At 38.4% G+C, this 16,815-nt stretch overlaps 2 protein-coding genes across 5 annotated transcripts; one reads left to right on the top strand and one right to left on the bottom strand.

Annotated features, from left to right (window-relative positions):
• Window positions 1-1,890: 1,890 nt before the first annotated feature.
• LOC133872456 (polyadenylation and cleavage factor homolog 4) lies at window positions 1,891-10,109 on the bottom strand. Of its 4 annotated transcripts, none has more exons than XM_062309961.1 (6): window positions 9,345-10,109; window positions 7,010-7,111; window positions 6,386-6,646; window positions 5,622-6,083; window positions 2,485-4,488; window positions 1,891-2,152 (listed from the first exon to the last, which is right to left on the bottom strand). In XM_062309961.1, exons 1-6 carry the CDS (start codon window positions 9,714-9,716, stop codon window positions 2,138-2,140), a joined length of 3,216 nt encoding a protein of 1,071 aa, XP_062165945.1. In that variant the 5' UTR covers window positions 9,717-10,109; the 3' UTR covers window positions 1,891-2,137. The 4 variants fall into 4 exon arrangements, with proteins under 4 accessions (XP_062165945.1, XP_062165946.1, XP_062165944.1 ...); XM_062309962.1 differs by lacking the exon at window positions 1,891-2,152 and having other exon boundaries at window positions 2,183-3,665; window positions 3,765-4,488; XM_062309960.1 differs by lacking the exon at window positions 1,891-2,152 and having other exon boundaries at window positions 2,183-4,488.
• Window positions 10,110-12,683: 2,574 nt separating this feature from the next.
• On the top strand, window positions 12,684-15,125 carry LOC133874341 (ribosome production factor 2 homolog). Its single transcript, XM_062312237.1, has 6 exons — window positions 12,684-12,842; window positions 12,934-13,137; window positions 13,768-14,013; window positions 14,100-14,342; window positions 14,431-14,496; window positions 14,697-15,125. The coding sequence occupies exons 1-6, from the start codon at window positions 12,774-12,776 to the stop codon at window positions 14,814-14,816; spliced, it is 948 nt and encodes a 315-aa protein (XP_062168221.1). The 5' UTR covers window positions 12,684-12,773; the 3' UTR covers window positions 14,817-15,125.
• Window positions 15,126-16,815: the final 1,690 nt, after the last annotated feature.

Raw genomic sequence — 16,815 nt, 5'->3', positions numbered from 1 at the left:
ACTAATGTAAAATATGTGATAAATAATATGAAAGTAGCATTAGTGTTTCACAAATTGCATCTTTTCATATATGCCTTCTTTTCTCATCCATAAAACTCACAAAAATTATGCTTGATTGCTTGAATATGTTGGCAACGGAGAGGGTTCAAATTTGACGGATATGATCGGATGGCCATCACAGCACTTATAAGATCCAACGATGTATAACAAATCCCCAAAGTTCAAAAATTATTACAATTGGATTTTGTTCTTTTCTTTGCTCATAAAAAACTTAGCAGTACAATAGTGTCCACCGAGGTCTAAGGTAGCCAAAATCAAACTCAAAGTGTCATCAAACATTCTACTTCAGATCATCAAACATCCTACTTTGATCGGATTAAGGATTCTCTTTGGAATATGTTACCACTTCATCTAAAATTTTAAATAACATGACATCATGTACATGACAATGTAATAAAATAAAATCCAAATCAATAAAACAAAATTCGAATAATGAAATAAATCATCTCTATTTAACGTGGAATATCAATAGTGGCATCAATGGCAAAAGAACCTGTAAAACACAATTTTTTACATTTTACGGACAACTTCTTCAGCAAATAGTAGAGGGGGTGATGGAAACAGATTTTAGATTTTAATGTCTAGTAACAGATTGGTAATGATTTCTTATGCAAGTTATCAAATTTAAATGTGGGATCCATGAATTGATCTTCAAACCTATAGGCTTTTGCTTATGCAGCAGTCAATCTGATGGGAGTTTTTCTCAGCACTTCATCGGTGTGGAAGGTCCTCTCATCCAGGTGAACATGTCAGTGGTTCGACCTAAAGACTTCAACACTAGACACTAACCATGAGCCTAAAGACTTCAACAGTAGACACTAACCATGAGTTCTCCTTTTTGGTAATCGAAACTAGACATCTTTTTTAACTTCAAGAAATCACTCTCCACAACAGTTATGCACATGTTATATAATAGTGTAGACACATGAGTAAAACCAATGGAGTAAGTCCCACCACATGAATTCGTAGGTCCCACCATATGAATGTCACTCCATGTGTTTACAGTTGTGCACATATTATGCAAAGATCTCTATTCTTTAACTTCTTATGTCCCCTTTTTCCAACCGCAGCATGTATTTGGAATGGATTGAGATTTCAGGCTGCTTGAATTGTTGAAATTCAGGTAGGCTTAAAAAGGAGGATAACAGGACCCCCTAGCCCCGATGAGTCTCGCATCCTAAATTTTATGAGGTAAGGCTACCAAACATTCTGGAAATCCAAGAATGCAAATCAATATTTCTAAATGTACATAGGAACATTATCACAACAAAACCTTGAAAAGGGTTCAACGGAGGATCATGCACGCCTGTAATTTACATCTACAAGGAAATGACAACGCAGGCATTGAATTTTTCAAGCTTTTCCTCCTCCGGTAAGGAATTCCATCAAGTTAACCTAAGCACCGAAAAAGGGAAATACAAAGACCAACATCCAAGAGATAAGAAAGTAAGGGTAATCTGACACCAATTTAAGAGGCCAATTAAGAAGTTTGCTCTCCAAATTGAATATGAGAAACAGCATAATGTTTATTTTACTTGACAAAATAACAACATATATACTCCATTATTGTCCCATTAGACGAGAAACAATATAATTCAAGAAACAGAGCTCAAAACCACCCCTACAAAGAAAAGGAAAAGAGACAAGTTCATTACTATTTAAATGATACAGAGACCTTCTCCCATTATTGAAATTGAATGGACATGGGTCGAAATCATTTCCTTGCGTTGCTACCATCAGATGCTCGTATCAGGTGAAGAGCCACCCGCTTGAGCAAAATCCGAAAACAGAAAAATAAAGGAACAACACATCAAAACGTTACTGAAGAAATTTGAGATGCAATGCACTCTATCTGGCAACCATATCTATTTCTTTCAAACTATGAATTAAATCGGACAAAAAAAATTGAGAGCAGGAACAACAATTCATCAGCACTCAGCACCATTTTGAGGCACAACTAAATTACCATACAAGGATCATGCATGTTTAAGCTATGTATATTACACCAGGATTTCCACTAGCAGCTTCTCTACTAATAGAATCTGCCTTAGAGACAGTCTCTAACGCCTCAAAGTGTTTATACATCCTTTTCCTGTCAAAAGATGAGAACTACAATCAATCAAACATCAGAATGAACCATTCATTGGAAAGTTCAATTAGTCATGGAAAGCACAAAATGGAGAAACTGAGAGAAGCAACAAGACATTTTGACCATTTTACATAAAGAGGATCAGGCCCACCATTTGCACTGGTCTGAAGTGAAAGATCAAACTATTGATCCGTCACAGCCCTCGACCAATTAGAAACAAAATAAAAGGGAGACAACAATGGGTCTGATCCTTTCACAATGTCAGCACATGATATCTTGGATGTTATACTTGATGACATCCTTTCAGTCCATCCTTATTGAACATTGAGCCTTACCATTTTGATACCTCTAGCCACTCCCAAGTCATGACTTGAACTTTCTGACATACAATTTGCATGCACAACGGGACCCTTGGCAGCACTGTCATTTGAAGTTCCTATCTCACCATCCCTAGATGGCATAGTCACGTAGGCTGCTCCTTTGAACATCCATTCATCCCGTTCTTGACTGTAAAAATCTTCAAAAACCTCCCCACACAAAACACATGCACATTGACTCTCATCTGCAGGAACCATCGGCTCACTCTCAACCATTGTCTTACTAGACTCGTCTGCCACACCAGCAGACACAACCCCAGATGTAAGTCCTGGCTTCCCAGCAACCCAGTCACATGAGTTTGCATACCATCTCCTTGATCCACTAATTAAACCATTAGGTTCAGGATTTCTAAGAGCATGCCACTCCAAGTGTCTATCAAGATGCTCTTGAAGCTGAAGTCGAAGACCACAAACACTGCATGGATATGGAAGGTCATCAAATAGTGCGCTGATCACAGATGGATGAAATTCTCGGATGACATCTGGCTTAAACTTGAAACCTATGAGGTTTTCTATTTCCACTGCGGTGGATTGAGGTAACGCAACAGAGCTTTCATTGGCAGGTCCTGGTAAAGATACCTCATCCCTAGCAATTGAAACAGGGGTTTCTGAGGAATCGGGAACAGAAGAAACTGATACAGAGCTAGTGGTAGTAATACCCAGGCTCTTGTTTTGCGACTGATTTGGTATATGAGTTGGCACAGGAGTCGGTGGCTCGGTCTTTGATGCCGATATCAAACCCTTTGCAACTAATGAGCTCAAAAGGTTTGAAATTGGATTCGAGGCATCATTCACAGCGCTTGAGGGTTGTGTGGATGCACTACCTGCAAGAGATGAAGGTGGTGGACCAGGTGGCAGAGGCGGTTCTACCTTTCCTTGAGATAGATTTGCCGGAGCTGGTGAGTTATTATGGGAAGAACTTAATGAAGTTGTTGACACAATACTGGGCCCTGAGGACGTAAACTGCGTTGGCGGAGGCCCACTTGGCAGGGGAGGCTGAATACCTGACTGTGATGGAACTTGCCCCATGTCCTGGACACTCAGATTAGGTAGGCTAGCAGTAATTGAATTGCTAGAGAAAATTCCACTCTTCATAACAGCAGCCAACAAACTAGATGTGCTTGATTGTCCTGAAGATTCTGCAGCAAGAGTATCTGAATGGTCTGATGCAGAATTCCCCATTGTTGAGGGAGTTACAAAATTTGAGACAGGAGGCAGGATGGGCTTTAGAATCTCACCAGAAGGTTGAGCCTGTGCAGAGTCAGTTTGTTGCTGGTCATGGTGCCTTGGTTGAAAAGAAGGCACTGAAGGAGATGAAGCTCGTACAACCCGAGGCTGCAACTTTTGCAAGAGTCCCAGCTGAATAATAGGAGGCTCAATAGGTGAGGAGTCCTGAGTATATTGGTTGAGAGGCCCCGCGTTCAACCGCCCTGAAAATTGTGAAGCTTTTAAATCAGGCCGAGGCAGTGACTGAGTCAGTGGATGGTCCTGCTCAGCCAAACTTTGTGATTGATGATGGGAAGGTTGCACTGCTAACAAAGGTGACGAAGGATACTGGCGCATGGGTGACTGTGCAGATGGTGATGCTGCTCCCAGAGACTGAAACCGTTGCTGCCCTACAGTTCCAGAGGACCCCAATACAGCATTTGTTACAACCCCAAAGCCTGACGCTCCAACATGTGATGGCCGCATCTGCAGTCGACCTCCCATCCTTGATAGCGAAGAAGCAACACTTGTCGATGACCCGCTGAGAGTGGTGGCATAGCCTTCTGAATGGCCTGAATTACGGATCACCCCATCAATGGAATGTGATTCTTGCAATGTCCAAGATGGTGACATCCGGTGCCCAAAAGGGGTTGACTCTTTTGGTTCGTTGTATAGCAAATCGCTGGAAGCTTCCTTATTGACCTTTGACCCAACATCAGCTAAACTATGTGGTTTTCGAAGGTGGTATTCGAACCCCTGCACATGGCAAATTATTAGTCATAACTCGTGTCTTAGATGGTCCCAAGTTTTGCATTTTTGTAGAGAACAACATATGTCAAAATTTTGTAACAACTGACATATCTTTCTTCCTCTGCCAAGATAACCAGACAGGGACTTGGGTCAGCCCTAATTGGTGATATGATTGGGGCTGTGAAGTACTTGTACAAATCTTTCAGGGCGGAAGAAAAAAGAAGGTTAACAAATATAAGGCCAGATTCCCTTCAAATTATATCCTCACTCCAAGATGAGGGGTGCAATCGCGTAGACATTAGACCATAACACGGTTTCTGAAAGTTCCTGCCACATTTTTCCGTTATGACCAATGGCTTCAAACAGTAATTAAAAGATTCAAATCATGGCACATATTTCTATTGAAACTTTTTCCTTATAAAAGAAATTTCTTTCAAACAGCAACTTATCTACTTGGTTCATGGCATTTGAATATGTTTTTTACAAGGGATTACACGTTGTGCCATGCTTACATAGGACCAAAGTAATAACCTGAGCAAAAGTATTAAAATACTCAAGAAACCACAGAGTTGCCACACATAAATAAGCAAATGATGCACAACAGCACAAGCCTTCACTAAAGAAGCAGTTTGTACATGGAACACTTGATGCACCTATGTTCAATGGACCCCAGATAAAGTTGTCGTCATTGACATCCAAGGTATTTGAGAAAAAACAAAAACAAAAATAAAAGTCAATAGGATTTCCACTTAATATGTTAAGTTGAAAATCAAACCCAACAAGCATCAAAATTATAGTGTGTGTAATCAAATAATAGCCGAGTGACGGATAATGTTTAAAAAAATAAAAAAACAGATTGTACCCTGAACAGAAAATACTCTACACGCATGTGCTGTTAAGGGGTATATATATTCTGCCAGCAACCTGAAACTATAAAAGGATTCAAAGAAGGAATTCTTTGGAAAGAGGCTGCAAATATAATATTTGCATCCAACTAAAAATAGTAAATACTCGCATTTAAGTTTTTAACTTTTTCCATTTTTTGGGTTTCCCTTGGACCCAAAGATCACTTCTCAAATAAAAGCATCAATAAGCTGAATCAAAACTCATTTTTCAGAGTCCCAATCTTCCTAACTCACCAGCTTTTCTGAATCATCAGTAGTCCAATGATCTTTGCTTGAGTCATTAGAGACACTGGATGCATGCTGATCCGTTAATCTGGAGTTCACATCATCCCACATGAACTCCTCTTCCTCCGAATTCTTCCAGTTACTAGACCTCGCACTGCCACTCCTATTTGCAATATTCTGTGTTGGCTTTAGATGAGCATCAGCATATGCAGGTTTGGGTGCTCGGTAATTTGGAAATCCATGTTTGATATTGATACCATTCTTTTGGCTAGATACTGTCTCTGCAACACTGACTCCAGTTCCATACAAAGGTTTGTCATGCCCTTGCTCAATTCTCCCACCAGTTCTTCGAGCTCCCGAACCTGAATTCCTTGAAAGATCAGAACCATATTCATAGTCTCCATATGGAGAACCAATATTCTTCTCATGAACAAGTTCACTTGGTGCATCTACACTAGGACGCTGAACACCCTGCAACATTTACAATATCATCAAATAATAAAAAAAAAATTAAAAATTTAAAAAAAATAATAAAAAAAAAACTTATAACATCAAAATGTGACCCTTAAATTTCAGATGCAGCAGGCAATACTCAAAATAAACAATATCCAGCATAACATCAATGCAGGCGAAGGCTAGATATAGGTCCTTTAACACCTTCCCCTCAACAATTGAACATAGTGTTACATTGACCAAAAACATGCATCAGAAAATCTTGGCAGCATTACAATAATTAACTCAAAAATTTAAACTTAAAACATGATTCCACATACCCTGCTGGACTGCTGAAGGCGCTGCCTTTCTAAATACTTGGGATTTACATGAATGCTATGCGGTGGGCGTTGAGAATGAGAATCTGGTTTAGATGTTGTTGTAGCTGCCGAAGATGAACCATTGACGATGGGAGTGAAGCCAAGTTCTTTCTCAATCATCTGAAGTGCCTGAAGAGGGAAGACTCCTTTCCAAGTTCCAAAAAGATGCCGCATACTTGGATGAACAGAAGAGTCTACTTGCCTATATGCCTTGCAGAAAACCTAGAAGTGCATAAAACAATCAGCAGCTACCAAGTAATAAATAATAAAAGATCAAGCATAAAAATCTTGCATCTGAAAAAAATAAAAAACACAAACTGTTTATTATTGGATGGGAGGCAGGCCATAATTAATGGATGAATGCATTAAAAAAGCAAGGACAGCTACGACTCTTTTGCTCTAAATATACAATTCACAGTGATAAAGTCCAGCTCTGAAATTTCACAACATAAAAATTGTCAAGAATTCTTTGTTTCTTTTTGCACAAGTGCCTAAATACGTAAGTAGTAAACATAGTACATGGCACTCATGTTTTAACCAGAAAGATCTCCATTGAGAGAGGTTACACAGGAATAAATATCTAACCTCAGGTAGTCTGGCAGCAAAGTATTTTATGTAATCCCCACCAATATTCTTTACGATACTGTCTAAAAGATAGAGCGAAGGCAGCTTTTGCTCACTAGGAACCTGCAAGTTTTAACTTATGATTAGTTATAATATACTGAAATTTTCTTCAAACAAATAAGCGACTAGAATAACTGTGGGTCTAAAGCCAGAACACCCCCCACCCCCCCCCCCCCCAAAAAAAAATAAAAGGAGGAAGAAGCTTGAAACCTCTGACTATTTGAATCCATTAAAGCCAAGTGAAAACTAGATCAACAAAAAACACAGAGCAGGTACTACCACACCTTCATAAACCCATTATTCCCCAAGACCACCAGGGCAGCTAAGATTGAAGTTCTCAACACTTACATATCAATAAAATTAGGCATAGAATTTAAGAGGTTTGACAATAAGGAGGTCTTTAAGAGCAATTAAAAGAAACACCAAACCTCTCAACTTTCTCCAAAAACCAGGATCACAAATTGCAACCCTTACCAGACACCAATTTAAGTAAAAAGATTTCCCAATACCAAATCTTGTGAAATATCCCAACTATATAACCTGTCCATAAAGATCTACCACGTCAACAATTAATTCTTATCCCTCCCACTAAAGCAATTTTCAGTATCACTTTTACTTAGAACTAACTTCATCTGAGATGTGTTTTGATGTTTTTTTCCTTATATCCGTACTTAACGAAAAATTAGCCATCCCATTTTATTTCCTCATCATAAGGAACAAGTCCAATTTCTTCCAGCTCCTTCATGTAATATTAAAAAGTACCCATACAACCTGTCTTCAACCACTTCCACATAATGTAGTATCAAAAGCAACATCCCAACAGCGGACTCTGTACTTGAACATATAGCTGCAGCATGGGTTTTCCCTTTTCTGGGTTTTTTTTTTTTGTGAGAGGGGGGGGGGGGGGAGGATGGTAGAAGCCCCAAAACAAAGAATTAAATTTAAGAACGTTATAAGATGTTGGATTCTGTACTAATTCCGCAAATGCAAACTCTGTTACATGACCATCATTAAGCAATTGGTTTACTTCATCACTTATCATGAGAAGAGGTATATCTTAGGCTTGAGCACGACTGCTGCAAGCAGATTCAATATTGCCTCAATCTTTGAATTAACAGGATAAAAATAAAAATACGAAATGCCCATCAATCCAAGTAGATCTTCATCAAAAGAATGACACTGTCTTATTTTATCGTTTTTACACAACTATCCTTATTTACCTTAACAAAATTACTGAGCATAATTGCATCTGTGACAAATTAAATCTCTCTCAGGGTATATAACATCATAATTAAATAGAACAACTAAATCCATTGGGTATATAGTCCCCTAATCAGGACAAGGAACACAATCAACATTTAAGTAAAAGCAAGACCTAAAATGTGATAAAATTGCTGTGGTCAGCTGCTTTGTTCTATTGCCAGGAAGCAATGCTGTACTATTCTTGGTTAAAGGAATCATAAAATAAAAATGACAGAATGCCATGTAGCATTTTGTGCAAAACTCATATAAGGACAGAAAAAAAAAACGATTTGGTCCCAAACCAGGTACAAGACATATTCAACAATAGCCATGTTTGCGCAGAATGTTGGCCCTATCCGTATGCACTTTTATTGAAAAGGTTCCTGTAAAACTGCTCACTATACACACTATTCTCATGCACCTATCAGATGCCCAACTTGGGGTCATTAATTTAACAGAGGCAGCACATTACACAACAGGTGGAATTGGAGAAAATTATATGGATACAGCTTACAATCCTCTCGTCACAGTTAATTGCAGCCCAAGGCTTCACTGAAACAACCAAACCATACACACTCTCATCTCTTTCACTCCTTATATCTGATAAATACACGCAATATGGATAATACCACCATTAATATTACCTAGCGCACTGGACAGAAAGCTAAGAAATTCACATCAACACCATTCATTCAAATTTATAAAATAAAAAATAAAAAATAAAAAGCAAATGAAAAGGCTGCGAGACAGATTGAATTGTTTTGGAGTGAACCCACGGCTTTGTGAGCAACATAAACATTCCACATGGCACATCCAAGACAAGCACTTTCTCCACGACAGTGTGGGCTATTACTTCAAAACGAAAAGCATTCCATTAAACCCAACTTACACTTACAATATAATTTTATCTCTACTTTTCACTAAAACATTATTCTACCTATATCTATTACTATGGAGTTTTTCTTTTCTCGTTCTATCCCAAAATTCCTTACATTCAATTCAAACAAAAAATTGGCGCCATAACCAAAAGAATGGTAAAAAAACTTGGGTTCACCTCGAGAATGTTGGCACAGACAATTGCAGCAATCGCCTTCGCTGCAACGAGGTTCTCACCGGCGATTATAGTCAAGTTAGTGATAATCGGCTTTGAATTGAACGTGAGCTCAGCGAGCGCGGTCTGATACTGGCTCAATAGTTCCTGATGCTGCGGCGGCTGCGGCTGATATCCCCCGCGGTCGCTGCCCTCCGAATCCCTATCACTCGCTCGGAACCTCACCGGATGCACAACCACCGGTCTCACAAAAGGCCGTCCGATCGGGTTCTGGTTTGGACCACGGTCGAGCTCCTCAGTCAATCGAGGCTTCTTCAAGCCCGGTTCTCTCGATCTGTCGAAGGATCTACGCGAGCTCTCCATTTCCATTCCCATACAATACAAAAGTCAGAACCCTAACCCTAATCCTAATCCCCTATTTATATCATCAGTACAAAATATCAAAAAATATCAATAACATCCATTAAATTTCATGCTCCAAACAAGGAGTCAAAACATTGATTAAAAAACCCTAGGGCTAAATTGTACAAAGCCAGAAGGGGAAAAAACAAAAACCAAAAAACAAAAAACAAAAACCCTAATTCTGATACATGCACAGGAATTTGAGGAAGAAACTGAAATGATTGGAGATTGGTATTAGTGGAAGGGTTTGATAGGGAAGATAAGAAACGGTTAGAGAGAAGGAGAAGAGTGTGAGATAAGAGAGACTGAAAAGCTCGGCTGGGAGTGCGAGCTGAAGATCATGAATCGAGGAAAAGAGGGGCAAGGGGTTCTCTCTTTTTTATATTGTAATAATTGGCGAGGGGTATATGTAGCTTTCGATGTCTGGGACCGTCAAGGGGTCGAAAGAGATGGCTTGTGGGCTCGTTCAGTTGTATGTGGGCCAAGTTTAGACATGGGCTGGTTTGGTTGTTTAACCCCACACTGGGCTCGTGGGCTGGTATCATTGACAGCTGCCTTGGACCTTTTACGGCCGAGAGTCGTCTTTACAACTCACGTTATCGTCATAGTAGCCAGCTATGGTAACCATATTCTTGACCCGTAAAGGTGCTTTGATTTTTTATTTTTTATTTTTAATTTTTTTAAGGGAGTATAGGGGGTTTGATTCTTTGATTGGATACCTATTCTTTTTTACTTCTAAACTAACTATGTTGCCTTTTCAAGGCAATATTATCTCTTATTTGATAACGACTTTGAAAATACTTTTTTATTTTTAAAATTAATTTGTAGCTTTGTTTATTAATACTTTTAATTTTTTCTTTTACTTTTACTTTTTAAAATAAAAATATTAACAAACAACCCAAAACACAAAACACTCAAAAATTACTTTTATTTTTATGTCACGTCAAATTTTATTATTTTTTTTAAAAAAAAAAAAAAAATCTAAAAAGCATTAGCAACCAAAACCACGCGTTTCTTAAAATTATTAACAAACAATTTAAAATACAAAAATAGTTTTGAAATATAGAGCCGACCAAAAAAAAAAATCTTCTCTAAACCGTTATCAAACCATATCCATATTTTTAAGAATTCACCTGAATCCGAGACTTTATTCCTATAACTTTGTTATTTCTTATAAAATAAAAATATTTAAACTACAATCCATAAGACATAAAATTATATAGTTAGTTTGCTTAAATAGTCGGACAAAAAGGTCTCCTACTAAAAATCTATTGTTTGGTACTCATAAACTCACAATATTAAAAGGGAGGGAAAAAGGAAGGCCAATCTCTTATGTTATAATTTTTTTTTTTTCTTTAACATGTTCACATAAGAGAAGGATGGGGGATTCAAACTAGTGACCTCCACTTCATAAACCGTGGTTCTCAGCCAATTGAGCTACCTCTTAGAGACTATTTATATTATACGTAATATAAGTTTATTACTACATTTGTTGTTTGGATAAAAATTTGAACCATAGAAAGTATTAAAGATAACAGAAACTCAATTTAATTCATAAAATTAAATGAATTCACAAGCAATATAATGAAGAATAAAATTGCATTCCCTTCTTTTATTAGTCAAGCACATCCTCATGCATGTATAATGTTTGTCCAAATTATAAGAAATTAAGGTGGAGTGAGGTCCGTTGCAATTCTAATAATTTAGATTATTCATTCAAAATAAATCATCTAGATTGAGTTATGTTGATGCACGAATCACTCCATAATAACTTCAAACCGCCTTTCAAGGAGGAACTTTACAAAACAATAAAAATATCGTCAAAAGTCCGCCGGTCCGGAGAATTGGAGAGATTCTTACACCCAAATTAGTAGAGGCTATCTCTAAGAAAGGATAAGTCTAAGAAAGATAGTTTGTGTATACCTGGTGGGACCTCATTTCATTCTATAGGCCCTAAGTAGGTGATTGATTGAGCTGGTCATGAGAAGATTATATGCAGGGGGTCGTACTTGGGCGAGGGTGTATTCGGGTATGAGGATGTCCGGTTGTCGGATCACCAGGCTGTTTGAGGTTGTCGGGTCCTTGTGATGCCAGGGAGCTGGCTGGGCTTTCATGAAGGATGGGCCATCTTTTGGACCCAATGGTGATCTAGCCTTCCACGAGTCTGTAAATTATCTTGAATAATTAGTGAATCTATTCATGAGAATTTTGAGATGGGAGCTTTTGGATTTATGGGCTAACTTTTGTTGGGCTTGCCAATGATTGTTGATATCTGGGCTCTCCATTGGACCCAAAAGAGAACCGAATAGACTATGACGCCCAAATTAGTAGAGGCTCTCCTTAGAAAGATAGTTTGTGTATGCCTGGTGATGACTCATTTCATTTTATAGGCCATGGATGGTTGAAACTTGAGTGAGCTAGCCATGAAAAAATCGTGTGTAGGGGGTCGTACTTGAGCAGGGGTGTATTCGGGTCTAAGGATGTCGGTTGTCCGTCGCCTGGCTGTCTGAGGCTTTCGGGTCCTTGTGATGCGTGTAAGCTGGCTGGGCTGTTCCTAAAGGATGGGCCCTCTTTTCTGTCCAATGGTGATCGGGCTTTCTAAGAGTCTCTCAAATCTCTTGGATGATTAGTAAATCCATGATTGGTGCTTTTGAGTTTATGGGCTAACTTTTCTTGGGTCCGCCGGTGATTGTTGATGTCCAGGCTTTCCAAGTTCCAAGTTAAGTCTAAAATAAAATATTAAAAACGAAAAAAAAAAATCAAAAGAAGCCCATTAGTTTTTATTTATTTATTTTAATAATGGCGTGGCTATTCATTTTGAATTAACGATCTGGATCGAATTGGAGGGCCTCTATCCAATTTATGGCCCAGGCCAAGGCCCAATTCACTAGTCTAAGCCCATACAATTCTAGACCATCGCTAAACCCCCAAGTGGCCACCCCCATCAACTACCCCAAAGAAACCCTAGCGTCCTCTAAAACTGCTACTAAGCAAAGCTCTGCCTTGCTTCGGTTTCCATTGAAGCCAATCATGTTTGGAGTAAAAACCCCGAAGTCAGGAAGGGCCAGAAGGGCGCTCGAGAAACGCGCACCCAAACTCGTGAGCTCCACAATTCTCTACGGAAAAACATATGAAAATCAAGCCTTTGTATATTCCATTGAAAGTAACAATTTTTTATTTATTTGTTCAGGTCGAGACGGGCAAGAAGACGCTGATACTTCATGGCACAAAGACGAGCGGCGTACTGAACGCCGTGTTGACGGAAATCTACCACATGAAGAGGGGCAGCTCCGTCAAGTTCAGCCGCAAGAACGAGAATATCAAGCCCTTTGAGAGCGGCGGTGAGACCTCTTTGGAGTTCCTTTCTCAAAGAACCGATTGTAGCATTTTCGTGGTAAGTTTTTTTTTGGGGGGGGCGGGCGGGTCATTTTGGTTTGTTGGAATTTGTTAAAATAAGGTATTGATCAAATGGGTCTTTTAAGTTCTTGCTCATGGGATTAATTTTATTTGATTTAGAATGTTTTAACATGTCTAATTTAGAATGTTTTTGTATGTTTTGAGTTGGAGTTTGTGGTGCTGTAGCATTTATTTGATCTCATAAAATAAGACAATATGAAACTTCTGTATTCATTAGACGTGATTTGAGATATTGAAGTACGTATTTCTCTTGTAGATTTGTTAAATCGGCTTTGGTTTATGTCCTGTGCGACACAAGCTCCAATTACTGATGGCACACCACCATCTTGAGTTCCGTGCACACAGGACGCAAACCTTACTCTTTTAATACCTAGTAACACAGTTTCACATTTTTGTGGTTCGTAGAAAAATTCTATTTATGAACGACACAATTTGATGTTCCATATTTTTAATTTCACCCTCGCCCTCTTTTGAAAACTGTCTGCTGCTCCTATGAAAATAAGACGTCCAAAGTGGAAATGCTGTAATGATTGTTTACCCTACTGGAGATCAATTGTATTGTTACTGAGCATCTTTTTTTATGTATCTAATTTGTTATAAAATGCAGTTTGGTTCTCACTCAAAGAAGCGGCCTAATAATCTTGTTATGGGGAGAACTTACGACCACCACATCTATGATCTTGTGGAGGTTGGGGTTGAAAATTTCAGGCCGATAGAGTCATTCAAATATGACAAGAAATTAGCTCCACAGATTGGCTCAAAACCTTTGATTGCTTTTATTGGGGAAGCATTCGAGAATGTAGAAGAATTGAAACATTTGAAGGAAGTTTTGCTCGATCTGTTGCGGGGAGAGGTGCATTTCTGCAGCCCTTTGCAGTTTGTGCATCTTTATGTTATGACTCTGCTATATTAAGAAAAATCATGGTTTCATACATGCAGGTTGTGGAGAACTTAAATCTTGTGGGCGTAGACCATGCCTATGTATGTACAGCTATATCTTCAAATAGGGTGTTTCTTTCTCACTGTGGTCTGCGGCTAAAAAAGTCTGGCACAAAAGTACCGAGGATGGAACTGGAAGAAGTTGGTCCCTCCATGGATTTTGTGGTACGCCGGCATCGTCTTCCTAATGACAGCCTAAGGAAAGAAGCCATGAAAACAACCAGGGAACAGCCGAAGAAGAAGGTCGACTAAATACTCCCTTAAACCTTTGTAATTTATTTTTCTGAAAGGAGAGAAGTAACATGTTTGGATTGTGTTCTGTTTTTTGCAGGTGAAAAATGTTAGCAAGGATGAAATACAGGGCAAGATCGGGAAGATATATATGCCAGATCAGAAGGTAAGGAGAATGTTTATTCATCTAGCAGCTATTGCATTAACTATGGGGTATTTAACTATTTCTAGAGTTATCCCATTATATGTAAACTCTGCCTTAGTTTTATTCAGTTATTCTCTAACTGTTTACTACAATTTGGTGATTGTTTGTTGTACCATTGATATTGATATGATTCCTTTTGTTTTTGTTATCTTGGGATTTAGGTTGGAGATGTCGCTCTACCTAACTTAGCAAAAGGTGTGAAGAGAGAGCGCCGTGAAGCCAAGTTGAAAAATGCGGAAAACAGGCATGCATCAAAAAAACAGAGAGAAAATTCAACATAACTCTCCCTCAGTGATTTTTGGCCCATGTTCTCTTTGATTGAGAGGAAATCTAAGGGTGAAATGGACATAAGAGACATGAGATATCTTTCCTTAATTGTTTCTTAGATTCATTTCCTTATAAAATATATTTTATTTTAACTGTAGGATGAGTTATATGTTTTATTTGTAGGATGTGAAACGCATTTATTTTTTCCCCCCCTTTTTTTTTGGGTTTTTATTGTTATGCTTAAATATTTGGGCTAATGAAGCATGTTGGAAGGCGCATTGTACAATTGCCATATGTGCAAGTTCAGCTTCTACCTTGTTCTACCTTGTTTTTGTTTTTTGGTTCAAGTTTGCTGGTAAGGTGAGCATACCTGAAGGTCCTGAACCCAGGTTGGAAATTCACTCTGTTGAGGAGTTACGGGAATTTTCATTGAGCTTTTATTAATTATTATAAATCTCTCGTTTTTGGATGTCCAGTATATGTCTACTTTCTTAGAGTGGAAATTATCATTTACTCAATTATTTATATAGCCTTACTTTTTTTATTTTTTCAAAAATCAACCAAATTCTTATTAAAAGATATTCTAAGACATCACTACTAGCTTACTTATATATATTGACACTGCCTCCTTTTTTTTTTTCTTTTTCTTTTTCTTTTTCTTTTTTTTTTCCTGTTTTTGGGTGTGCGTGGGGAAGGGTGTTTCTTTTACAACATAAAGAAGATACAACCTTACTAATGCGAGTACCCATTGGTTGTCCGAATCCACGGATGGTTTCATTTGCTTCAAGACCATGTAAATTTACATGCCAAAGAAAAGACGATGGAAATTTGATACATTTTTGTGCAGATGGGATATCCCAATCACATTCAAATCATGAATTCATATTATCTAAGCCTGAGAAAATAAATGGCATGTGCCCTTCAGGCTTCAACTACCCCTCCCCCTCCTAATAATCAAAAACAAAAAAAAGTTTGGTTTGTATAATATGCCTGTGCGCAAAAGGTAAGCTGGAGGGTTAGGCATAGAATGTTTGCAAGAGGTGTCATGCGTCTCTAATTATTGAATTGACATAACAGCATCAACATTATGTCCGACTTTCACATTGAACTCAAAAGGGTTCATTTTGTAGGACCGTGTCACTGATCGATGCAACCATTTTAGCCAAGTAGTTTTAAGGTGCGGAAAGAAATGCTATTAATGACCTTCATAACTTGCCATAAAACTAAAAGGAATACTTTTGACTCCCTTAGATAGCTCACCTTACAAGCTGCTGAGGTGAACTAATGCATGTTCAGCTTCTATCTGGCAGTTCTATTTCAATAAATCAAGAATTCCACCAATGTAAACAACCGAGCAGATTAGCCTTAGCCTTAAGGCAAACTACCGTTGTCCAAGCACACCATCGCTTGCAGGCAAACTATAGACATCTCCTCCACTATATCTAGTCTCTTTTAGTTCGAAATTTGCAGTTCATAATGTGTTAGCAATCAGCTTGCAACGTTGCCAACCCCAAAAAGATTATCTCATAAAGTAGTTGTAAGATATTGAAGGTAAGACATTAGAACATTTTTCCTTGTGTTCGAATATCAATTGAAAGCACCTGCAAAAGAGGAAAAAAAAAAGCGAAGGAGCTTGCGGATTGGCTAGTAAGGGATGATTCCGATGTTAAGTTAGTAAAGTGTTTAAAGAATAGCTTAGAATAAAAAAATTACAAAGTTTTGAAAAGAGGCCTTTCCTTTTATAATGACCTGCTCTCAACTGCTCACCGTCGGTTACCATACGATCATCCTTTTTAAGGTAGCTCATCTCACGTTTATTCACATTATTGTGCGCTCTATACTTTAGGTTTGTGGATTGGTTACATTGCCCAAATGGCATGAAAATGGCCAAGTGATGTGGGAGAGAATCCCGTGTTTCAAATATTGGGTGAACTTAGGCCAGTGAGTCAATGTTTCGGTTATATGGGCTTGGTGCTTCAATTATGCGGGCTTGTTGGCCCATAAGCCCAACAT

Source organism: Alnus glutinosa, chromosome 7 (assembly GCF_958979055.1).
Source record: "Alnus glutinosa chromosome 7, dhAlnGlut1.1, whole genome shotgun sequence".
Taxonomy (NCBI): Eukaryota; Viridiplantae; Streptophyta; class Magnoliopsida; order Fagales; family Betulaceae; genus Alnus; species Alnus glutinosa.
Note: the sequence above shows the minus strand (reverse complement) of the source record. Positions and strands in the feature narration are given on the sequence as shown.